This window comes from Manihot esculenta, chromosome 5, assembly GCF_001659605.2.
Source record: "Manihot esculenta cultivar AM560-2 chromosome 5, M.esculenta_v8, whole genome shotgun sequence".
NCBI classification, from domain to species: domain Eukaryota; kingdom Viridiplantae; phylum Streptophyta; class Magnoliopsida; order Malpighiales; family Euphorbiaceae; genus Manihot; species Manihot esculenta.
In genome coordinates, this window is record NC_035165.2 from 676296 (window position 1) to 702303 (window position 26008).

Genomic DNA, 26008 nt, shown 5'->3' on the forward strand with positions numbered 1-26008 from the left:
TCGGCTCGTTTAGATGATGAGTTTGAAAATTGAATTCGAGCTCAATTCATTTAAAAAATAAGCTAATTTCGATCGAATTTTTATCAAATTAAATATCAAATAACTCATAAATATTTTGATTCGTTTAGCATCATGATCTCAAACCGTGCTTAACTCGTTTTGCCGCTTAGAAAAGGCGAGTGTGGGTAATTAATCAGTTTCCACGAGTTGACTCAGGCCGTACACAGCACCTTCAAAGGGTTCAAGTTCGACTTGGGCTTAGGCCGGACCCTCAACCGGACAAAAACAGAAATATGTCCCAACTGATTAAATAAATTTATAATTATTTTAATTCCAATTGAAACTTGAAAAATAAATAAAGTAAAACCAACATAGCACCTCATTATCCCACAAATGTTCAATTTCAGAGGCGATTTAAAGATTAACAATAGTAATTTCGTAAATTTGATCACAAGCATGGCCGCATGCATCTGAAAGTGCACATATGTTTATGACAGAAGAAAGCAAGCTATAATAAAGAGATTGGTATAAATTATTGAATGATAAATATAAATTGATATTGAGTTTAAAATATTAGATAATTTGATGAATATTATTAAGTATTAGAATAAATTATTAACTATATAGTAAACTTAATGTTTAAATCTGGGAAACAATATTATTTGTATTTTGCAATAATATAATATTTTAACTTGTATCTAATGAAATGATAATATTAAAATAATTGTTGGTAATATTTTTAAATGTAGATAATAGTTCAATATTTAATCAGTAATATTAAAATTTTATATCTTTGTTATGTATAAAAGTAGAAAGGGGATAATGAGATTGCCTAAAAGGTGTTTTATATTATCTACAATTATATGATGTATTATTATGTTAAATTAATTAGAGAGTTTAGATAAAATTAGAATTCTTACTCCAATTTGTATCTAATTTCTACTTAATTCTTTAAAAAGGATTATACTTATTTAAAATATGATTGATCTGAATTTGATGAGTTATTATAACTTCAGAACTCTTTTTCATCCAGATATTGATTGAACCTTATTTTAGATTAGATGATTAGTTAATATGATAATTATAGGCTATCTAAAATAACTATATGATATGTTAGCCCTATTACATGATCTATACTTAATGATATTTTATTTATTTTGATTTTTAAAAGTATTTATATACAGTTTGTTAGCTACGGATAATGTTTTTTGCTGTAGGTTTTATGTGTTAAAAAAATAGTGATATTTATATTTTTTTTAAAAAAAATTATATAACAATTTTTTTAAAAAAATCAATTTTTATGACCATGACATTTAAAAAATTACTGCATAAATTGCACCGTAAATATTCATGCAAGCATATGATCCAAAAGTACAAGAAATAAATGTAAAATAACTTAACGGCTGAACTTATTTCAAATTAATTTAAGTAATAATATTATAGGATAAGTGGTGGAGGGCGATCTCTTAGGTTTCAAGAGGAATGCTTGAGGTAGCAAAAGAAGGATAGTAAATAGTGTTGGGTTGTATATTCCGAAGGGGCCGAAGTCACTTTTTTTGAGAGTGATGGAATAAATATATTTATGTTTTTATGTCATAACAGATCCCTTCAGAGAAATGATTATATTTTTATCAGGCTGAAAGTAAATAATTAATGTCTAAAATCATACTACCCTAACACACATGCTACATTAGAGTTATCCTAACATGCGTATTTAAAATTTCTTATGCAAAATAAGATCGGAGATTATACCATAAGAGACCTAAATGAAAAAGAATTGAGTTAATAACATGTGAAACTCTTTTCGGTCGGACATACTGCTAATCCGAACCGAAATAATAAATCTCTATGATAATAAATAGAGTTTGAATCAGAGGCTTATACAGTATCCTGATCTAGTCAGAGCATCTATTTTATACATTACCAATAAGAAAGATTGTTTCAGAACATTTGAATTTGCCGTATAGTCAAAATTACACCGTGCAATCCATTCCGAGTTAATTCTTTTTTTTTTTCAGAAAAAAAAAAAAACACCAAGGAACAGCTACAGTTTCAGGGTAAAATTTCGAGAATAATTCTCCTGTTAAACATTCCCTTGTACATTTTCTCCAAATCATAAACACGGTGATATTTTACGATACCCATTTCAAAGTGGTAGCTTACAGTCTGACTTCACTTATTGGGTTGGGAATTGGGATGGTGTTCAATTCATTCCTCAATAGGAAGGAGTCTATTATTACGCCATATTTTGGGACAATCCAATGGCATTACTCATTTACTCATCCACCGACTCTTCATAAAGAAAATGGACTGTTATGTCACAAATGCTCTTTAAGCAATGCACATGCAGCATCAAGCCATCAACCATGAATGACAAAGTGATAAAACTTAATTACAAAAGTATGTGTGAATAAATTAACAATTAACTTGCAATATAAAATGTAGTGATGTGGTAGTGACCAAAGTACAAAACTAAGAAGTACAACTCTCACCTTGTAGTACAGTTTCACACCCATACTGCTCTTCTAAAGGTTCTCCATGGTTGTCCCAACGGGTGTAAAAGGGATACCCTTAGGTCTAGCGACTCTATATCCCACAAAAACAGAGATGCATAAAGACACTACTGAAAATAAAAGGGCTATGGCACCGCCCACATCTCCTGAGCCGCCTGGTGATAGCATTGAACTGCTAGGAGAGATATCTAAGGGTATCCAATCACAGTTTATAGAAAAATGACCAGATCCATGCCATGGATTCCCATCAACAGGATACCAGAATGCAACAGCCATCTTGCTAGATCCACTAATTGTAAATTGAGCATCCTGCAGAAATTTTGACAAAACAAGTCATTCAAGCTCTATTACTGCTGCAAGGTAATACTTCTAACTATAAAGTTATCGCACAACATATGTCTTGACAATACATGCACTTCAGTTAGAGTAGTAGCCCAGCAAATGACTAACGCAACATGGAGCAAGAAAGTTCAATCACGATTGCAGCAAGGTGTAGGAACCAAATTTTAGAGATCCTCTGAGCATCTCATAAATAAAACATCGTGCAATAATAAATAGGAATCAACATGATCTGCTGGCTTCTGCTGGTTATAGTTCAAGGTTATAACCTACTTTCCTTGAGCAACACAATGAGCAATAGTCGGTGCAAGCAATTCTAAAAGATAATACCACTACATATTTGTCAGATAAAATCCCAATAGAGCACACCAGTTACTAACCTGCTGGAGACGATCCATGGTTCTTAAAGGCCTAGAGAATTCAAATAAATAAGTGCCTTTTTGACCATCAGAACCATAAGGACTGTCTTCCTCTACAAAACCTGTTAGTTAAATATTAAAAGGTCAAGTCATTTAGAAGAAAGATGCAAATTTTATTAAAAAAAAAAAAGAAAAAAAAGAAAAAGAATGTGAATAAAGGTAGACAATAGTGCACTTGAAAGCACAAGTAAAAAATATAAAAACAGACTGAGCATAAATGATATGATACAGAAACCAAAGTAGAAGTTCAATGCCTCAAAGTCAATATTTGTAAGTAAATCCATATGTTTGTGTGCTTTATAGAATCAATTTCCAAACACTGCACTTTGCAGTTTGGACACAGAGTTATTGTGCTTTCTATTGGCTCTTTCATGCAGGTCATTCTACTCAATGGTACAACAAAATTTGTTTACAGTTGCCATTGTGACCAAGTTACAGTAGAAGGGTGGGTTCAAGGCTCTAATACCAAATTGTTATAGAACAGAAAGAGAAGAGGCCTAAGAGAAACTAAATTCTCAAACAAACTTTACCTAATTATCAATAGTAATTATGGTAATAAAACTAAGAAATACTATAAAACCTATATTTATGTATAGAGTTTGTGCGATCTAATTGGGATTAAAAAATCTAAATCAATTCTAAATAAAACAATAAAATCCCTAAATAATAAAAATCTAAAATTCCTAATTGTTCAATGAATATAACTTCTAAGTTCCCTGAGAAATAGCCAATAAATAGATAGATTAAATGGACAGACAAACAGATAGATAGATAGATAGAGAGAGAGAGAGAGAGAGAGAGAGGTACCTGAGTGATCAGTAAAGATAGTGTGCCACCATGCCCCCTTCCAATTATTCTGTGCACTAGAATCATTTCCTGACATGGAAAATTATCAACCTTTAATAGTTTGATGATCATTTACTTATTATAATAGAGATTTACTAAAAATAACTAGAGGCATAAATGAGGAGAGGAAGAAGTAAAAGAAATTAACTTGATGTGATTACAAGGAAAGTAGAAGTCATTTTATAATAAGCTCAATCCTAAGAAATAAGTAAATTTCATGCACAAAAGGATTTTGTTTTTTTTAAAAACTAGTGCTCCTAGTGCGCAAAGCTCCTCCATCTGTCAAGGTCAAAGGAGAACCACCCCAAAAAAAAAATTACTTTTTTTTTCCCTTCTGGTTCTTTATTTTCTTCCCCGGATAGGTGCTTTTCATATCTAGTAATAAAAAGGCAAGCTTAACAATGAGCCGATGTTCCCTTCACATAGAAAAGAACATGCTTACTTTTGACTTTAGACTTTAAAGACACCTAAACAATTCTGAAGCTTCATTGATAGAGCTTTAAGAAAGAAAAATGGAAAAATTATAATTTATAGATCTCATTTCTTCTTTGGTCAGATAAACTTTAGATTCCTTAGCATGAAAAATTTCCAGTTATTTTGCCCACTTCAGAAAGGAATCTACCAGATTTCTGCAGTTTAGACTAGTCATTCTTCCTAGGTAAGGCTGTAACCAAGATGGACTGAAGAGAAGCCCACAGTCAGCCTGAATTTTCAGGATGAGCTCAAGCTCACACGCAGACTAGCATTTTATCTTTCCTTGGTTTAAAAAAGGCATGGGTAAAGGTAAAAGTGAGTATGAGAGAACTTTACTTCAAACTATAATATCAAACCAAAGGGAAGACAAGTTAATTAATAAAATCAAGAAATAAAAGTAAAACATGCAAATATGGATTAAGCACAATTCAAGCTATCCTCTGGGAATATTTAATATTAAGGATGAACTGACTAATATATCAAGATCTTTATAAAGAATTCCAATATCTAAAAAGTGTGAAATAGACAATATCAGAAAAGGTAAGCTTGACTTTTTAAGAGCACGTCATGATTTCTAGTTTCTATGCCAACTGCCAGGTGCATATTGTCACTTTCTTTAGTGCCTTATCCCACTTAGTTTGTCTTCTTTATATGAAGTCCCATCATTTTCTCATGATATAAGCATGTTTTATTTCCCATTAGAAAAAAGGATAACTAAATGCAAAAGATACCTGAAGGACCAATTCCATCAATGTATCTACAGTGTGGATTCCATGCATATAGATCGACCAAATGGCCAAACCTGTTCAAAAAGAGAATGACAAGATAACACATGAATATCTACTGAGCTGATTATACAAGTATCCACCAATAGAAACATCCTGCTCCAATGTTTTAATGGTCAAGAAGTGAACATTTTATCACCTGTCACCACCATTTCCATCTCTGTTGTCTATCAGATTCCCACCATAGAGCCGTCCAGGAATAGCATTTCCAATTGAGAAATGCATCATGTCTACTTCGTGGCCTTTGCAAGTTTTGCTGGTGCAAGAATTAGTTCCTTCCTTACAACCACCCATCTAAAAACACACAAATGTTTTCACATAATCGAAAAGACCATGAAAATGAAAACTAACTTGCAAATACTGACAGCAAAAGCACAACAACCAGTTGAGCCACTTACATTGTGGTAGGTGGCGTGGTCACCGATTGGAAACATGAGGGCCACAGATGGGCATTTATTGTTATTGCTGCAGAGAAGAAAAGGTTTCAATCGAATAAAATCCTTCTCCCTGATAAGTTAAAGCACCAGCAATCTAATCATAACTAAACGTGCATTTCCCTGATTATCCCAAAAATATATTATGCCAAGTACAGCCAAGTGTTTGATGTTATCATGATAAAATCAAAACTTTGACCACAAAGCAGAATAGGCAACAGTCTTAAATGATAACACAAGCATAAGAGGTATTTCCCTCAAATCTACGTATGTCGTAATGTATATCAAATTATAGTTGATCTATAAGAAGGATAGGGTGGCAATTGACTTGGAACAGCCATCTACATACGTGATATTGGACATGTTAAATGGATCAAGCACATAAAGGAAGTAAATACAAAAAATCCTGAACATGATAAATTCACTTTCTGCTTTTTTTTCCCTTTTTGGAAGGAAACTTACCCTTTCGCGTAGGCATAGTCCCCATCAACTTGCAACAAGAAGAACAAATCCTTACCATCGTGCAAGGCCTATAACAACCCCAAGCGTTTCTCATCAGGAGAAAAAAATGTAAGAGACAAATTTGACAGTGGATCCACAAAAAGTCACCATGCTCTAATACTCCAATTTGTAACTGATTTAAGCATATCGGACATCACATAAAGACTTGCGATTCACACAGTTTTTCATTGAAACCTACCTTAACGGTCATTTTTCCACCCTTGTACTCTTTATCGTCATCGGGGTCCAGAGCAGGAAGAAGAGAGAACTCGAATCCATCAATATCATTCCAATCGTCGGCGTGACCATCGAGGGTGACAATTCCGGGCCTGAACTCGGCTTGCACTCGGATTCCCGAGTCAGACTCACAGCTCCAGTCCCCAGACTCCTGGTGCGAGCTAGTCCACCCGATCAAAACGGAGCCCAAAACCAATAGGATCAACGAGACTCGAACCATTGGAAGGGATGTAGTTCCTTTCTGGACAGCGACGGTGCTGGTGTGGCGTGTTCTTGGCCTGCATTCCTCTGCCGATTCAAGCTTGTGTAATAATTCACGCTTGACTTTGGATTATTAGTATTAAATAATAAAAATAAAAATAAAATTAAAATTAAAAATAAAATGGTCGCAACAAATTTTCAGAGTATATATTGCTCCATTTTCGAATGTATATATATGTATACATATATATAACTCTAAAAAAACAAAAATAAAACATTTAAATGATTATAATATATAGTATTTTTAATTTAATATTGACAATGAAATATTATTATTCATTCAGACTTATTATTTCGTCTACGTATTATGTTTTAAGCGTGGTCTCCATTATTTATAGTTGAAATCCATTTCGCATTGTGGAAAGTGATGCCCTACCGCTTGTGATTTGTGAATGCAATCTCTTCCAACATAAATTTTTTATGTTTCTTTGATTTAGATTAGAAAATATGTAAATGTAGTTGTGTCTTAGCAGGAGTCTTCGTTTCTATATCAAATCCAAATTAGATAGTTTTTATTTTTTATCTATTCTATTTGATATATAGCTTTAGATTAATTTTTAACATGACATTTTTTTTTTACATGATTTTTTAGTATAATTGACATTAACTGCAATTCAAACTCGAGAGTTTTCAACATTAATAAATTAAAATCCATTAATTATTTTTTGTACATATTAATATATATATAATTAAAATATTATTATAGAGTCTCATATTTTCATATAAATCATAATGCAACGGGAATAGTATATTTTAAAGTGCTAGATTTTGGTTTTATTAAAAGGTAATCATCGGATGTAATTTTTTTTTTCCACCAAAACCCTCAAATTAAAAAAAGCTAATGTGATAATTTAAGAAAAAAAAAATAAAAACAATATATCTTTTTTTAACTAGAATTCTAGGTTCACTTTATTATTTGAAAATTAAAAACTTTAGATTTATATTTATTAAGAAAAGGAAATTTTGAAAACATGCATTATGTTGTCCATAATAAAAATGATGTTCAATATTAAAATTAATATATGATACTGCCTGAAATTAAATTAATGATGCAGTCAAAATATTAATGGTAAAGCAGAATTTATTTCGCTAATAATAATAAAAAAAATGTAAATTAGTGCATATACAAATATGTCATTGAAATAAAAATTATTCATTTTTTTGACATGAAGAATTTAGATCAAGATAAATAAATTTTGGGTATGAAAATGATAAGTGATATAAAAACAAAAAAATTGTAATTATAAAAAAAAATATGTTAAGAGAGTCCTATATGAAAAATACTAAGCCATTTATCACTCCTCTAACAAATCACTTTAAATTTAGTAAGAAGAATTGTTCTTATACTTGAAAAAAAGAAAAAGCAAATGACAGTTATTCCTTATTTTTCTGTTAGAAGTTCAATATATATCATAATTTATTTTTCTGTTAGAAGTTTAATATATATTATAATTTATATTCGATCAGATATTGTATATACAGTTAATTTAATCAATGAATTTATTTCTAATTTAAAAAAAGAGTATTGAAAAATTATAAAGTAGATATATAACCCTCAATAAAATAAAAATTCATTAAAATTTATTTCTCAAAATTCATTTAGAAGTACGTAGATGGATAAATTTAATTATCTATTATGTTGGTAGGGAGAGTTAGAAAGTATGGCCATAGAAAATATTAAAAAATGGTTAAAAAAAGCAACTAATACTTAAAAAATATTTAAATAATATTCTAAAAATAGTTTAATATGAAGGTCAAGAAAAAGACATTTTAGGAATAAAAAAATATCTCTACTATAATTTTTTTATATTGATCTAATAAATTTTGTTAAAGGTAGTATTTGAACGCTTATAAAAATTAAAAATTTAAATATTTAATTTAAAAAATAAAAAATTTATTTAAAAATTTAGAAATTAAAGTGTGATTTATTTATATTTATTTTCGAGGTTTTCTTTCGGTAAGCACGACGAGTGGCCGTAATTTCTAAAACCATAAACCCTCGTCTCCACCGGGTGAAAAAATTCTACCAATTTCAGAAATAAATACTACGCGAAGTAGCAGATCCGTCCTCGGACGGAGCATCAAATTGCTGCTAGAGATGAAGATCAGAGACGCTTGGCTACATTTTGCGATCCTAATCTTCTCATTTTCAGTTGCTTGCGCTGATTCGATTCACGGTTGTGGCGGATTCGTCGAGGTAATTTCTAAAACTTCGTTGCCTTGTTTGGTTTCCGAGAAATCAAATAGGAAAAAGAAAATCTTAGGCGTAACATGCCATAGCTGAGACTGATAAAACTAATGGTTCAATTGGAGTGAGCTTTAGTATTTCAAGGCCAATGAAACAAAGGACTTTAGATCTGAATTGGCGGATCGCATATGCAATGTGTTATTCTTCTTTTAGCTTTTCTTTTTTAAATAAATTATGCGGCATGAACACTGAGCTTGATTATGCATTTGCAGGCAAGTTCGTCACTGATTAAGTCGAGGAAGTCAACCGATACAAAATTGGATTATTCTCATATAACGGTACGAGTTCATGTCCAGATTTATACTTTTAGTTCTTATCAAGCAACTATTTTATTTGCCGTTAGTTTTTTGATATCTCATGCCACTCGCACATGCAACTTCAGGTTGAGCTTCGCACCGTAGATGGATTGGTGAAGGACAGAACCCAGTGTGCACCAAACGGTTACTACTTCATTCCAGTATACGATAAGGTAGGTTCCAAAGTACTAACGTTGAACATGGTGTGCTTGAAATGCTCGATACCATGTTAGTTCATTCTCTCTCTAGGACATTTTCTTTACGCACTTTCATTTGTGTAAGTGGGTTAAGTATTCTCTTAAGAGAAAACCATCGAATGATTGATAGGCGTTTTGGGATTTCATGGCTTGGATTCACTTTGTTGGATTGGAGGTATCTCATGTTAGACGGTTACTGTTATATTTTCTTTCCCCTATTTTCAGAATATGGATGTGGTGGGTCTATTCATTTAGCAACCTGATAGTAGTTTGTTCCTAAAAATCTAGAGTTGAGTTTGAGGAATGCGGTCATATGTACTGAACTTCTAAAATCATTGATGCTGATTTTGTATTTTTGTTCTAGTGGTGGCTCCATATTGAGCAGGTCTTTGAAGATATTTTAGCGTAGGTGGTTTTATCATAGAATATTCCCTTACTTTGTTCAGGAAGATAAAAGTGTTAAGAATTGATGGTTGTGTTCGAACACATAATTTTTACCAGATAAAGCTATTAGATATTTGAGTTCAACATATTTGGATGGTTGGTGTTGGAATTTGACTTGGGTGAGAAGCATAATTATTTTGCATTGATTTAAAAGTCATTTGTCTGGTGGTCTTCCACTTGCAAGGCTCTTGTGGTCATGAAATTTTGATTTGTGCAAGAATGATGTTTAGCTGTTGGAGATACTGGATCTAGGACGATAGAGACTTTTTAATTTCAAGGTACTAATGATATTTGTGATGCATGGCTATGGATGTGAGAAATTGTATGCTTCTTTTTCTGTTTTTTTTTTTTTTTTTCTTTTTTGGAATGTACTGATATGTTTAATCACTTAATAATTGCAAAATTTGACCTGATCCATGCCATAGGGTTACTATTTTGCTGGATGTCATGTGGTTGCTCTTTTGATCTGATTTCTGCTCTCAACTATTGCATGATGTGCTGTTTATAGATGTGGCATTTGTGTTTCCTTCACAGAAAATAAAAATTTCCATGATGTGGTATCCTCATTCTATGGTTGTTTTGATCTTTATTAGAGTTGTTTTTCTTCTATTTTGTAGGGTTCATTTGTAATTAAAATCAATGGACCAGAAGGGTGGTCATGGCTTCCAGAAAATGTTCCTGTTGTTGTTGATGACACCGGCTGCAACCGTAATGAAGATATTAACTTCCGATTCACAGGGTTGGTATATATGATTTGTGTTTTTGCATACATTGGATAATTCCATTGTAATTTTATGTGGAAGCTAATTTCTCTGGTAAGAGGATAATTTAGTTTCTGTATGTGTAAACTAGGTTCACTTTATCTGGTAAAGTTTTGGGAGCAGTAGGTGGAGAGAGTTGTTCAGTTAAAAATGGGGGTCCTTCGAATGTAAATGTTGAGCTATTGTCTCCTAGTGATGATCTCATTTCTTCTGTTGCAACATCACCAACAGGCAGTTACTTGTTCACCAATATCATCCCAGGTAACATCATTGAACTTATGAACTATTTATATGTGATATGAATAAAAATAAAAGTTCAGACAGTTTATAGGCAATGCATGAGATTTTTGAATTGCACTTTTAACTATGAAACAGGATTGCACCTTTTTTCATCCTTGTGTCTTATTTCCTTATTAATAACATCAACTGAGATGTTCCCCCATCTTTCTCTCTCTTTAAGATATGAATACTATTTTACACATGTGCAGGAAAATACAAAATTCGTGCATCACATCCTGATCTAAAAGTTGAAGTCAAAGGTTCCACAGAGGTTGCATGCTTTTTCTTTATATTTCTGCATTTTTCTTATTTATTCATCCTCCTGCTTTTGTTCCGTACACGATTGAGCACTATGGAAGTAAATATCATTATTCTCTTTTTTTGATAATGGGCTTTTTGCAGGTGGAATTGGGTTTTGAAAATGGCATAGTGGATGACATTTTCTTTGTCCCTGGATATGATCTCCGTGGATATGTTGTTGCTCAGGTAAAACTCCCTGTGGAGATGACAATTGATGTAGACTATTGTGTAACTTTTAACTTTGGTTTTATTGTTTCTCTATAAAGCCTATAATTAAATCATACTATTATGTACTATGTTGATCTAGGATATAGGAAGTGTCCTCCGACCCCCCAGCCTCAACCCCCAATTGGTTTTTGGTTTTGCAAAAAGGAAAAAAAAACTTGCATTTCCTTTTCCCTCTTGCTTAACCTTTTTAGTTTAGCAAGACGATAAAGTGAAACTTTCCATTGGTTCAGGGCCAAGATTACTGTATCTAGTCATCATTTACTCCAGTGATAAGAAAAAGTATAATGTTTAAGAGGGTTCGTGCCATCAGACTAAATCTTATGGAAGGACATATATATTTCCAGTTTATCCTCATCACCTGAAATCTGCTCATTGTGTAAATCTCTTCTTTTATTTTTCAAGCTTTCTTTGTAATATGAAATTCGTCTTAATATTTGGCAGGGAAATCCAATATTGGGAGTGCACATTTATTTATATTCAGATGACGTTGTAGAAGTAGTTTGTCCCCAAGGTTCTGGTGATGCCACAGGGCAAAAGAAACCTCTTTGCCATGCTATATCAGATGCTGATGGGATGTTCACATTTAAATCAATACCTTGTGGTAATTTTCTTTTTGATCTGGGTTCATTTTTTATGAATTTTATTTTCTATATTCGGTTGTATGAATAAACGCATCTGGGCAGTAGTCAGCACCATGATTGACTTTCTTGCTTTGTTATTTGAAATCTTTTGTAGCACGATATGAGCTCCTTCCATTTTACAAGGGTGAGAATACAGTATTTGATGTTTCACCTCCTGTTTTGTCGGTTTCTGTTGAGCATCAGCATGTAACAGTTCCCCAAAAGTTTCAGGTAAGGTATATGTTGATCACATGGTCAAAACAGGGAAATTTCTTTTCAAGATCTCATTTTGCACCATTATCTTTCCCATAAAGGGAATTATAGGACAATCACCTTGCTTTTTCTTCCCAGCTAAACATATAAGGGGAAGATTATATTTCTTCCTTTCTCTTATTTTTACCTTCTTCCGTCCTTCCAACCTAGCAGTGTAGAAATTGAAAAAATAATCTTCCTAAAGGGGGTGTATAAAACCTGTTTAACGTGTATGCTGTGTCTCATTTATGCAGCACCTTCAGCAAGAATTTAGCAACAAACTGATAGTTGCAATAAGATCTTACTTCTGTAGCATTTCCAAAGGCTTGATAACTTCTGATGCTTATAATTTCACAATTGTTTACTGGATTTGGGAGTAAAGGAATGCTAAAATTAACAAAACCATCCTGGCTTTACCAAATCAAACATGTTAACTTTGTCATGTCTGTCTGAATAACTAACATGATTTATAGCCTGGCTATTCAGATTCTTATTCTAAGTGGCTCTGCACTGTACAGTATTGTCAATTTTTTTATTTATTCTTTTATGCATAGACATTTTTAAGTTCGTGTATTTTTGAAGCATCTCCAGGAATTTCAGCAAGGTTAGTTTGTCATCATTTTCATCTGTAACAGTTATCACTTTTGTTCCTCTTTGTTAATTTATGTAGGTCACTGGATTTTCTGTTGGAGGGCGAGTGGTTGATGAGAATGCCATGGGAGTAGAGGGTGTTCAAATCATTGTTGATGGTCATGAAAGGTCTACAACTGATAAAGAAGGCTACTACAAACTTGACCAAGTATAGTAATTTGTGCAATCTGAATTTTCAGTTGCAAGTGGTTATTTTCAACTATGTTAAATTTGTATTCTTTTGTTTGGCGGCTATTATATTAAATACTGGCCTTTTTTTAAAAAAAAAATTTCGTATGTTTTCTTCATTAGCATTTCATCCTGTTGTTGCATATTTTGTTCTATACCATGTATTCTTAGCCAATGTGCTAACATAAGTGGAAACTTTAATTTTTTCTCGCCAGCATTTCATGATTACCCAAATAGATTTTTGCGAAGCTATTGGCTAACACTAAGCTGACTTATCAATTTTTGAGAATATAATTCCTGGGTTAAATGCATATGCCACAGCCATTTCCATGCTTAGGAGTTCATCAGATTGCTGTACATATGAGAAGCCATCAAAATGTACTGAATCTATATATAGATTTCCTTGCCTTTCTCCTCTGAGATTTGGAATAATGTTATCCTACAACTCTTGAATAATTGAACTAATATTGCTTTTTAGGCATATTCTATAAGACTAGATTAATGATTGTTCAACTCTCTGGAGTCACGATCCTGCCAATTCATCGAACATTCAACTGTTGATTTATAGGAAAAGTTTGAAATGTTTTATTAATTTCTCTTAGAAAATGAATTTATGTTTTGTTAATCTCTCTCAGGAATCTGATTCTTAATTACTGACTGCATTGATTCTTGTCTTGTTATCATCAATGGATTACTTAATAGTTGGCTTCTTCAAAAATTGTTTATGGTCAGAGCAGGATGTGGCTTTAGGGATTTTGAGTTCTAGGCCTGGCTGTTGCATGCAGCTATGACCAAGCATTTCATTCATATGAGCTGCTAAAGTGTTTCTTCTTTTAGGTCACATCAAATCATTATACAATAGAGGCCAGGAAGAAGCATTACAAGTTCAACAGCTTGAAGGAGTATATGGTAAAGATATACTAAATGCTTTACATATCTTGAATCTTGAAATTTATAAGCTTACGCTTCCTTTATGACAATTAGAAAGCAAAGTATATATATACATATATATATATATATTTTAATTTATGCTTTATTGTCCTATTATTTCTTCATACATTATGATATATTCTTCACTTTTTGACTCATGTATTTGTCAGGTTTTGCCAAATATGGCTTCAGTGGCAGATATTAAGGCAGTTTCCTATGATGTTTGTGGAGCGGTTAGGATGGTTAATACTGGTTACAAGGCAAAGGTATCTTTTTTCAAAAAACGAAAAAAGAACTGAGGCAAATTTATTTTGCAATCTGCTGTTTTCTTTCACTAGTTGGTAAACTTGCAGATTTGCAATAATGTTTGATGGGCATGATTTCTAGGTAACTTTGACTCATGGACCGGAGAATGTCAAGCCTCAAGTTAGGCAAACTGATGAAACTGGAAGTTTCTGTTTTGAGGTATTCAAGTCTATAGATGACAAGATGGCACTTTTATTTGTTGATAATACATTAGTCATTTATATTGTAATGCTAAATAGCTTGCTGTGAAGAAAATGAATTATTTAATGGCTTCTGAATTTGGATAATTTCCGTCTTTCTTTTTTTTTTTTTTTTTGTGATTTGGTTTATCTAAATTCACTTGTTACATGAGAGAAATAATGTAAGCCTCTCGTTATGTGCATGCGGTTGTGAACTTAGTCTTGTTCTCTTCAATTTTTATGTGCATATTAGTATTGTTATTAAGGTCCTTTCCCACTTGGAATTTCATAGAACATGCACTTTCTGACATGTCTCAGAACTCTTTTTGTTCTATAATGCTGACAAGTAGCTGTTTCAAGATTGAACAATTCTGTATTGCTGTATGAGCAGTTGTGACTTGGAGTATGCAGATACTTGCTGCAGAAATATGAACTTGTGAATCTGCAATAGTTAAATTATCTTTGCATCATCTTGAAAGGCATGCAATGCAATAGCTTTACTCTTCTTTTTTTTTTTGACACCTATATCTTTCAACAATTGTATTATGTTCAATAGATGAGGTGCAAAGACAAATTTGAAGAGTGCTCTTAAGAATAATTATTAGTGATTTCTGTAACCTTCTGCCATGCTTTATTATTAGTTTCTATTTACATTATTCATTTTTAATTGATTTTTCATCATGGATTTTCCTTTTAGACTTCTCATCTCTCTTTATCGTCATTGTTAGGTTCCACCCGGTGAATATCGTGTGTCTGCTTTTGCTGCTACTCCTGAGAGTGCTCCTGGACTTCTGTTTTTACCACCTTATATTGATATTGTGGTTAAAAGTCCATTATTGGATTTAGAATTTTCTCAGGTATTCTGACATGTTATATGAAGTAGAAATCTCTCTTTCTCTCTCTATCCCTATCTTATGTCTTATGAGCTCAAATTGTATGAAGTGTTTAATTGCTCAGCATCCGGGCTCATTGTGAGCATGAAGTTGTTTTACTGGTTAAATGTGAATCTGTTTCGTAGTAATGTTGGGGACACCAAATTATTCTAATTCAGTTTGGAGAATTTTCTGCTGTTTATGTTTTGCTCAGTGTAGCACTTGATATAATTCTCAAATAGTTGTTACCTCATTTTTCATCATGGAAATTGGCAAGTATATTTGAGGCATCTCAGATTTTAATGCTAGTTGTGCTTTATTTTCCTAGTGAGACAACTGTCCATTGATGCTCTTCTTTCTTTTGATGAAGGCCCTTGTCAGTGTGCTTGGCTCTGTAACTTGCAAGGAGAGATGCGGTTCATCTGTTTCTGTTTCCCTAGTGAGACTAGCTGGTAAGCATAACGAAGAAAGGAAGTCAATTAGTTTGACAGATGAGAGTGATGAATTTCTCTTTCCGAATGTCTTACCTGGAAAATACAGGCTTGAGGTACATTGCTTGTATGATGTTAATGAGTTTTATCATTTGGCTTTGGCAGATAATAATTTGGATGAAATGAGTAAAATTTTCAATTGCTGTTTGTTCTACATGCTTTGATTTATGTTTTAGGTCAAGCATAGTTCCCCTGAAGCCATGCACCGTCAAGATAATTGGTGCTGGGACCAGAGCTTCATTGATGTGGACGTTGGTGCTGAAGATGTTAAAGGAATTGTATTCATTCAGAAAGGTTACTGGGTCAATGTTATCTCAACCCATGATGTAGACGCTTACCTGTCTCAGCCAGATCATTCAATTATTGATTTGAAAATTCAGGTAGGTTTTCCCTTGAAACTCTTGTAGTGAGGTCCATTTGACTATGTGAGAACATCATACTTTCATGTGTAATTGAAACCACTACTATACAATCGCAGAAAGGTTCCCAGCATATCTGTGTAGAATCTCCTGGTGTGCATGAGCTTCACTTTATTAACTCATGTATTTTCTTTGGAAGCATGCCAATGAAGATTGATACATCAAAAACATTGGTAATACATTATGCCCCCCCCCCCCCCCCCCTCTCTCTTTCTTTTTTGCAGTTTTTCACATCTTCTATTTGTTGCTAAAAAATAACTCAAAATTTGTCTACTGTTTATTTCTCATTTCCATTTGTTTCAATACTGTAGCCTATCTATATGAGAGGAGAGAAGTATCTTCTTAAAGGACAAATCAAGGTCGAGTCAAGCTCGGCTGATGATGCATTTGAATTACCTAATAATATCATTGTAGATATTCTTAATAGCGCGGGCAGTGTTGTTGATGGTACAACTGCCAACCTTTCATCTAGTGGAAGTGATCAAACAACCACTGGTTTGTATGAGTACTCTGTTTGGGCGAATCTTGGAGAGAAACTTATCTTTGGTCCTCGAGATTCTAGGTAAGCATATTTTGGATGGTTGTTCTGCTTTATTTGACAATTTAGTGGCAGATGTTTGGTAGTGCTATACTGGGTGGATACTGCATCTATTAAAATTTGCAAGTCATCTTCAGTGGTATTTTATTTTCATATTAAGAAATTGAACTCCCTAATTTTGAATTGAAGACGAGGTTGTTTAAGTTTTAATATGTTTTATGAAGCATCTCTTAAAATTTTCATTTCTTTTTATCAGAAATAGCAACATACTATGAACTGATTGGTTGTAGAATAAAAGTTTGTTCAGAGAACAATGGCAATGCTATAGAGTTATTCAAATTCCAAGAGGCAGAATGTTCTTTTTATATTTTTTCTTTGATTGATATGTAATTTATATTAATCTCTTCTTGAGTTATGAAAGTTTCATCTTTTTTCTTCCCTTTCCCTTTCTGAATGTTGAGGAATACTGTTTTAAAATTTTCAATGTACCTTGCAGTATCTGTCTCATTTATTCCATTAACTTGGTCTTCGACATCTTTCAGGGTTAATGGAGAGAAGCAGATCTTGTTTTACCCCAAAGAACAAAGCGTATGAATTAATGGAGTATTTCACCTTTGGAAGTTTTTCTGAGATTTCCTGTGGGACTTAACATTTAAACCTTTTTTTGGGGTCTCTGTTGTTCAGGTATTGGTAACAAATGATGGTTGTCAAGCTCCAATTCCTCCGTTTTCTGGTCGTCCTGGTTTATATATAGAAGGACACGTTTCTCCCCCTCTTCCTGGTGTTTATGTTAAGATTATTGCTGTGGAAGATAGCCACGTTACATCACTTAAGAAAGATGAAATGGCACTTGAAACTACCACAGGAATAGATGGTTCTTTCATTGGGGGGCCTTTATACGATGATATAACATACAGGGTTGAAGCTTCAAAGGTTTGGGACTGTAATGCACTACTTAAATTATTTATTTTTATATAATTCAACAAATCATACGCAAGTATGTGCTGCTTGTATAACTCAAGATATGCTTTACTTGTCTTAATTATTTTTACTTCCTCCGTCTCACAAAAATAGGCTTATTTTCCTTTTTCATCTATCCCAGCTAATAGGTCACTTTCCTCTGTTGAATAATAGTAGTTTATTTATTAACTTCCTAATATTACCGCTATTTTATATGCAGTAAAAAAACTAAATTTATTAGTTCTAGAAATAATTTATTAATGAGAGAGATTTAATTTTTAATGGAGCATTAGTAGAAGGTATACTGAAAAAAAGATCGAATAAAATTTATTGCTTTAACTATATTAATTTATTTTCTTAACCAATGAAGTAAGCCTATCTTTGTGCGACGGGGAGGGGGGTGTGTATATATATATATATATTTTTTTTTTTCCTTTTTTGTTTTGTTTCTATTTTTATCTTTTATTTTTGTTTCATTTTTTTAAAAACTTTCCTCTGATATTTCTCTCTATCTGTGCAGCCTGGCTATCATCTTAAACGTGTGGGACCTTATTCCTTTTCTTGCCAGAAGCTTGGCCAAATTTCTGTACATATATATTCAGAGGGTGCCTCTGATGCTAGTGAACCTATTCCTCTAGTCCTGTTGTCATTGAGTGGTGATGATGGGTATCGGAACAACTCATTATCTGGAGCTGGTGGAACATTTGTCTTTGATAATTTATTCCCTGGCATCTTCTATCTGCGGCCCTTGTTTAAGGTACGCTGCTAGAATCCTTACTTTTTCTGTGCTCTATTTGACTAAGTTCTAGTCCCAAACAAGATGGTTTAGATTATTTGAATTCCCTTTCTTCTGTTAGCCTGACTACTTTTGGTGTCAACCTGCTGTAGTTGTTTTTCTTTATCTAGGCTCTGGCTATGTCAGCATATGTGACATTAAAGGCCATATATTTGGAATTTTTATATCATATGACATACTGCTGATTTTCGTTTATTCCTCCTTTCTTTCCTTCCTCTCCTTTTCAAATTATTATCAGACTTATTACAGTTAAACAGTGCTGCATTTGAGATCTGGACGTTTAATTATGTTAGTAGGTACTTTAAAATATATGGTTGTGACTGGTCTTTCCCCATTTATAATCTCTTTAATGTCTGTGAAGTTAAGATCTTTGCCATGGCTTTTATGCTTCGTTTAGATGGAGTATCATGAAAGGAAAAGTTCAAGGAATGAGGGTCCTCTGATGTTTGGAAGTTTAATGAGATTAGAACAGAAAGGAAAAGGATGGAATAGTTATCCCTTCAAACCCCACTTAGCTTTCCCATTAAAGTTGGGGAATAAGAGTTCTTTCTCTCCACATTAAAATTATTATTATTATTATTATTTAAATATGCATGTTGATATGGTCTAAAATAAGTTGACATTTGAGATGGAGACACAACACCTGCTGGTCTGTACAGGTACTTGAGTGTTCGATTTTAGAGCTCATTGGATTACCAGTCGGATGAACTGTGATTGTCTGCGGGTTACAAGGCTCAAGTCCTAACGGATACGAACTTGACAACTAAATGCGAGTTCAATGGGTGCTTGGCTGGACGTTAGTCAATAACATAGGGGACTTCACTAGAAGATCTTCTACAGATGAAACATATACATAAAGATATCATCATTACACATGTCAACATGCTAATCTCACTGCATATTGCGGGGATATCTTATAGATCCCGTCTTCAGGTGGCTCAACTTATGAGCCACTTGCAAAGCGCATAATTACACATATCTTTGTCTCACATTATAGGAAAAGAGTGAGGAATAAGTCAAGTTAGGAATTGGAGGGAGAAATTGTTAAAGAGCAGTCATTAGTTATAGCTGTCTCTGGCAGGAAGCAGAGAATAAATAGAGTTGGCTTAGTTTATTGTAACCAACTAAGAACCAACTAAGAGTGGATATTCTCTCTTCTCTTCCTCTCTCTACATTCTCTGTCTACTTTCTCCCTCTCTAAATCTCTCTATTCTCTCTTCTTTATTCTCAATCTTTCTCTGTCAGGGTTTAACCTAACAATCTTGCCTGCAGCGTCTCACCAACTAGAGGATGCCATCTGTTCCAATCTTCATCCTCCTAAGCTGGCATAAATAAAAATATGAAACTTGAATAATCATCCCGGAATCGGGTTCAAAATTGTAACTCTTTGCATCTCAATATTTTCTGACATTCTCAGTACTTGGACTAACTGAGCTATTAAAGGTTCACCAGCCCAGAACCCACCACCTTGCTGAAACCCTCTTCTGTCTTGTAGGCACCATGTGACAATCATTAATGACCTGTGTATTTTCAGTCCATATCAAATGTTATACTCTTAATGCTTAAAATCCTTTGCTATCCTTTTTAAACTTCCAAACATTAGAAGTTATTTGACCTCTCATTTATTTTCTTTTTCTATCCCATGGATTAAACATAATCCTTTTCCTTTCCATTAAAAAAAAAAACTCACTAACTTAGTATTAAATTCTTAAATTGTAGTGTCTGTTTTCTCTATCAGCAGAACCCTTGATTTTGCAGCTGTCAGTTGCTTTATTTTACATAAATGTATGCCTCAGAGTTTTGAACTCAGATTTGGTTGAACTTCATAATAAACATCTTTATTTTCAGATCTCTATTCTCTGAAATAGAATCAGATGAAGGTGGTCAGTTTTGTCTATGACCAATTAAATGGGAGCCATGCATTATTCATGACAGTGCTGACGGTTATTGGATTTATCTAATCAAATGATCCATTATGTCTTTATAGGAATATGCTTTCTCACCTTCAGCACTGGCAATAGAGCTTGGGTCTGGGGACTCTAAGGAAGTCACTTTCCAGGCCACTCGTGTTGCTTACAGGTTTTATATAATCTTCACTCTATTTCTTTTATGTGGAGACAACTGCAATAACCCTTAATTTTATTTCAAGCACTTTATAAAATTTGAGAAATATGTTGTTTTTGGTATTCTGGGTCTTTTTGTGGAGAAGAAGAACATGCAAAAGATTAAGATTTAATTGCTGTGGCAGCAACTATCTTCTATCATAGCCAAAGATTAAACACTAACACAGATGTCTTCTGTACTGTGATCTTGCTCAATTATATTTTTACATTTTAATTGAAACAAGGAATTTTTGCATTAACTCTACTGCATTGCATGTTTCTATTGCAATACTAGTGAAAGTAAAACAACCTTCGACATGTTTACATGTAGATATTTTACTCCCGAGTAAGTAAAATATTGCTTGTCCTTTTTATAGTGCTACAGGTATGATCACGCTGTTGTCTGGCCAGCCAAAAGAAGGGGTTGCAGTTGAAGCTCGGTCCGAGTCAAAGGGTTACTATGAAGAGACAGTAACAGATTCATCTGGAAATTACAGGCTGAGGGGGCTCATTCCTGATACAGTCTATGTGATTAAAGTAGTTGAAAAGCATGGCTTGGGTACCACTCGAATTGAACGTGCATCACCAGAATCTATTACTGTTAAGGTTATCTCTTCATTTAAAATGTAAATCAATAGAAAAGCTCATCCAACTTAGTTTCACATTTTAAAATCTATTCTTGTTTTCATTTTTTATCATGTTATATTATTCGATAAATTGTTATCATGTTATATTACTCGATAAATTAACACCTATGTATAATGTCAACCTTTTCTGATATTATGTGAAATTTGGTGTTAATATTGGTCGACTGTGTGTAGGTTGGATCTGAAGATATCAGGGGATTGAATTTCATTGTTTTTGAACAACCAGAGATGACCATTTTAAGTTGTCATGTTGAAGGGAAGAGGATGGAAGAATTCCATTCACATCTGTTGGTAGAGATCAAGTCAGCTAGTGACACTTCTAAAATTGAGTCGGTCTTCCCATTGCCATTGTCCAACTTCTTCCAGGTTAAGAACTTGCCAAAGGGTAAACATCTCCTGCAGCTTAGATCAAGTCTCCAGTCAGGCAACCTCAAATTTGAGTCTGATGTTATTGAGGTTGACCTTGACAAGACTGCCCAAATTCATGTGGGCCCACTGAGATACAATTTTGAGGAGGATCACCAAAAACAGGTTTGTGTTATGCTCTAGTAATAATATATCGAGTAATTTTAAACATTTCTCATAAGGAGATGCAGGGATTTCACTACTTCTCCCCAACTCATATTTGGGCGTATGATGCAATAAACAGCATAACATTAAAAAAATTAACTAAATGCCTGTGTATGTTTGTGTTTACTCTCATCTTTCTTTCATCTTCCATGCCTACAGGAGTTGACTGCAGCGCCGGTCTTCCCTCTTGTTGTCGGGGTTTCAGTAATTGCACTTTTCATAAGCATACCAAGGTATATTTCTCTGCAAACGCTTCCTCTTGTTTTGGGGATTGTTATGTACTGGTTGATGGAACTTTGATTTTGAATCTATTGCCTTTCTGTGTCTCGCCTGCAGATTGAAGGATCTGTATCAAACAACAACAGGAATTCCAGCACCAGGATTTATGACCACTGCAAAAAGGGAACCTAGAAAGTCGGCTGTGCGGAAAAAGACATATTGAAGATCCCTCCTGCTAAGAATTAAGAAGCACGCAAACAGCATATCGAGGGTAGAAGCTTGGCCTCCATTTCAGGTTTCGGCCAGTCACGTAGCTAACTTACATGGGATCCTAGCATTTTTGTATAATGACTAAACTTTCTTTCCCTTTCTTTTCTACTTTTCTCAATCCATGTCTCATTTTTAATGTTTAAAATTTATCATTATTACTTAATTTTTGTTAGAATAGGAGGTATATTGAGCTCATAACTTCATCTTTATGTATGTGTCTACGAATTAATCTGCCTTGAACAGTTGGACACACCCAAGTTCTCTAATTTGTAGGAGTGAAAGTGGAAATAACTTCCATTCTCGTCTGGTTGAGCTTTGCTTTTCTTTCCCCGCTATATATCGTTTCTTAGATTATTGCTGTTGGTGGGATTTTCTATTATTATTAAGCCACCACCTCCCAGGCATGTGGCATAATATAGCATATATAGGTTAGTGTATGGTCGAATTGCAACTTTCTCCGACATTTCTTGCCCCTTTGAGCCCTCTTGCAGCCGTGCTAAAATTTATTTCCCATCGCCTATAGCGCATATGAATCAAGTTCGTTTTCTATAGTCCAATTGTCGGCGGTTCCTGGTGTAATTTCAACTCAGCGTAATTTTTTAAATTAATTTTTAAATTTTATTTGTTTTAAAAATATTAATTTTTTTAAATATTAAGAGATATTTTAAAAAATATTTTATAAATAAGATAAAATTAAATAGATTTATAATCCATTTATAATAATAGTGAGTATTTTCATTCCAGAGGACATAGAACATATTTTGGCTATCTCACTCGGTTTGTTTCCAAGGGAGGATAAATTGATTTGCCACCTTAATAAATTTGGATCTTACTCAGTAAAGACTGCCTATAAGCTAGCATGCCAACTCAAACTAGCAGATCACTCATCCTAAAATGGGGATCCGAGTCCTTCATTGCAACAGCAACTGGCTAAGTTCTGAAATTCTTTTTGGAAGTTGAATTTGCTGAGTAAGATAAAAATTTTTGTTTGGACCTTTGCATTGAGAAGCTCCCCAGCAAGACTAATCTCCAAAGACGTCTACGTTGGACTCCCACAAAGTGTGGTTTTTGCAGTACAGCAGAAACGTTGCATCACTTATTTTTTGCTTGTCCACATGCAGTTGCTGTATGGCTAAATTCACCACTCAGGCTTCGCTCCTCCTTTCTATCGAGTCATAATATGATAGACTGCTGGTCGTCCTTGTGCTCATCTTTACTATCTTATCCCGATGGAAACAACCCTATCCAATTAGTTGGCTTCTTGTTGTGGTATATGGAAGAATCGTAATGCCCAAATCTTTAATAATCATGCGGAGGATTTTAGGTTTGTTATCACAGAAGCAGTTAAACATCAAGAGAATTTCTCTCATGCAAACTCTCTCGAGTCTCCTGCTCTGCAACAATATCTCCATACCAGCACCTGGTCACCACCACCATTTACTTTTTTGAAATTGAACTTTGATGCAGCTGTTGATGAAGTAAAAAACCGTGGGGCCTATGCAGTTGTAGTAAGAGATCATTTAGGCCATTTAATCAAATGGAGGTGTCGTCAGTGGAATTCTTTTTCGGATCCTCTTATTTTGGAAGGTCTTGCTTGTAGGGAGGCACTCCTCTTGGCCAGGAACCTTAATATTTCTCGAGTGATTGTGGAAGGAGATTCTGCTATTGTGATCAAAGCTTGCTTAAGTCCCCTGCTCTAGCTGTTATTGAAGACATCATCTTTGATGTTAAGGAATTAGCTAAGCGATGAGTGGAGGTTCGTTTTTTGGCTATTAGACGGGCAAGTAATCATACTGCTCATTTTTTGCTAAGAAATTTCAGATGTAATGCTTTCTTGCAAGCTCATTTTGTAAGCCTTTCTGACTTTTAATACTATTTCTATTTTTTAAGGAAAAAAAATTTTAGGGGTCGAAAAAAAAGAAAATAAACTTTTGAAATGAATTTACTAGTACAAATTAATTAAGCCTATATGGTCTTACTCTTGATATCCATTAAGCGTATATGAAAAGTTTATGATCATCATTATTATTATTAATGTACTCCTCAACACAAGACTGGTTCAACTCAAGTAAAATTATTTTGGTATACTGACTCATGTTTAAACTATGAAAAGTTTAGACATGGAGGCTACCCAATAAAGTACCGAGTTGCCACTTTTTCGTGATAAAATCATAGAATTCAGTTGCCCCATTTTTGCTGCGAAGAAGTATTATGTATGTGTTTTAATTATAAATAATTAATTTATATTACTATACTTTGACGTTGTTAGGTTTGATTTTATCCTATGGGTTAATTCAATAAATAAGTTATTTGAGTTTTAAAATTAAATTAATTATCTGTACTCCCAGATTTAATTTGACAGCAAATGTATCTGAATAAATCTGAAAGATCTCAAGTTTTATTATCTGATTTTCAATTTTATTTTTTTTAAAAAAAAATTAATTATCCGTTAAATCGTGTATTTTTATTTAAAATTAAAATTTTTATATAAATTCAATTCAATTAATTTTTTTAATTTAATTTTTTAATTTAAAAATTATAAGAAGTTAGCCTAAGGAATTAATTAAAAAATTTAGGAAACTCAATTATTTTGTCAATAAACCGTATTGCTCAACAACTCATGCACTAACTAGTCCCTTCGGTTTATAATTTATAATTATTTTTTTATCAATGTCTTGAACTTTGAAGTAGTATTAAGTTATTTTTGTTTTATAATTCACTTAAGAAGGCTATATTATTAATATGATAAATAATTATTGTGTTTATTATACATAATGATACAATTAAAAAAAATAATTAACATTTCTTATAGTGGAAAGAATATTTTAAATTAAATAATATCTTTCGTCATGTATTAATGATAAATTAGAAATGTAGCCTTGCTATGCACGTGTATATATATATAAGTTTGTTACTAATTAAAAATAAAAAAATAGATTTAAGAAATTATAAAATAATTATAATATTTATAATAAATAATGATAAAATTATAAAAAAATTAATTAACATTTCTTATAATGGAAGGAATATTTTAATTAAATAATATCTTTAGATGATAAATTAGAAATGTAGTCGTGCTTTGCAGGTGTATATATATAGTTTGTTATTAATTAAAAATGGAAAATAATTTTTAAAAAATTATAAAAATAATTATTATATTATTATAAATAATGCTAAAATTAGAAAAAATTAATTAATATTTCTAATAATGGAAGGAATATTTTAAATTAAATAATATCTTTAGCCATGTATTAATGATGAACAAGAAATATATATGTGCTTTTACGTGTGTGTCTATCTATATATATATATATATATATATATATATAAGTTTGTTATTAATTAAAAGTAGAAAATAATTTTAAGAAACTATAAAAATAATTATTATGGTTATTATAAATGATGGTAAAATTTAAAAAAAAAATTAATATCTCTAATAATGAAAGGGATATTTTA

The 26008-nt window shown here is 32.9% G+C and overlaps 2 protein-coding genes across 3 annotated transcripts; one reads left to right on the forward strand and one right to left on the reverse strand.

Annotated features, from left to right (window-relative positions):
- Window positions 1-2367: 2367 nt before the first annotated feature.
- LOC110616125 lies at window positions 2368-6876 on the reverse strand. The gene is made up of 8 exons (XM_021758450.2): window positions 6511-6876; window positions 6273-6340; window positions 5775-5841; window positions 5516-5670; window positions 5323-5393; window positions 4079-4147; window positions 3233-3333; window positions 2368-2822 (listed from the first exon to the last, which is right to left on the reverse strand). Exons 1-8 carry the CDS (start codon window positions 6766-6768, stop codon window positions 2526-2528), a joined length of 1086 nt encoding a protein of 361 aa, XP_021614142.1. The 5' UTR covers window positions 6769-6876; the 3' UTR covers window positions 2368-2525.
- A 1884-nt stretch (window positions 6877-8760) lies between these two features.
- LOC110615105 (nodal modulator 1) lies at window positions 8761-22857 on the forward strand. 2 transcript variants are annotated; one of them, XM_021756814.2, is made up of 26 exons: window positions 8764-9006; window positions 9270-9335; window positions 9440-9526; window positions 10612-10733; window positions 10847-11016; window positions 11244-11305; window positions 11437-11520; window positions 12004-12163; window positions 12298-12413; window positions 13105-13233; window positions 14091-14162; window positions 14354-14449; window positions 14571-14648; window positions 15397-15525; window positions 15911-16087; window positions 16208-16411; window positions 16510-16623; window positions 16762-17012; window positions 17531-17576; window positions 17673-17921; window positions 18469-18705; window positions 20732-20823; window positions 21224-21452; window positions 21668-22024; window positions 22223-22296; window positions 22400-22857. In XM_021756814.2, the coding sequence occupies exons 1-26, from the start codon at window positions 8908-8910 to the stop codon at window positions 22503-22505; spliced, it is 3606 nt and encodes a 1201-aa protein (XP_021612506.1). In that variant the 5' UTR covers window positions 8764-8907; the 3' UTR covers window positions 22506-22857. The 2 variants fall into 2 exon arrangements, with proteins under 2 accessions (XP_021612507.1, XP_021612506.1); XM_021756815.2 differs by lacking the exons at window positions 22223-22296; window positions 22400-22857 and having other exon boundaries at window positions 8761-9006; window positions 21224-21472; window positions 21668-21860.
- Window positions 22858-26008: the final 3151 nt, after the last annotated feature.

Coding starts and splice junctions, on each gene's coding strand:
- LOC110615105 (XM_021756814.2), top strand. CDS start 8,908: ATGAAGATCAGAGACGCTTGGCTACATTTTGCGATCCTAATCTTCTCA. Junction 17,013..17,530: donor TTTGGTCCTCGAGATTCTAG/GTAAGCATATTT, acceptor GACATCTTTCAG/GGTTAATGGAGAGAAGCAGA. Junction 21,453..21,667: donor CAGAATCTATTACTGTTAAG/GTTATCTCTTCA, acceptor GACTGTGTGTAG/GTTGGATCTGAAGATATCAG.
- LOC110616125 (XM_021758450.2), bottom strand. CDS start 6,768: ATGGTTCGAGTCTCGTTGATCCTATTGGTTTTGGGCTCCGTTTTGATC. Junction 6,341..6,510: donor GTGGAAAAATGACCGTTAAG/GTAGGTTTCAAT, acceptor GGGTTGTTATAG/GCCTTGCACGATGGTAAGGA. Junction 3,334..4,078: donor TATCTTTACTGATCACTCAG/GTACCTCTCTCT, acceptor TTTAACTAACAG/GTTTTGTAGAGGAAGACAGT.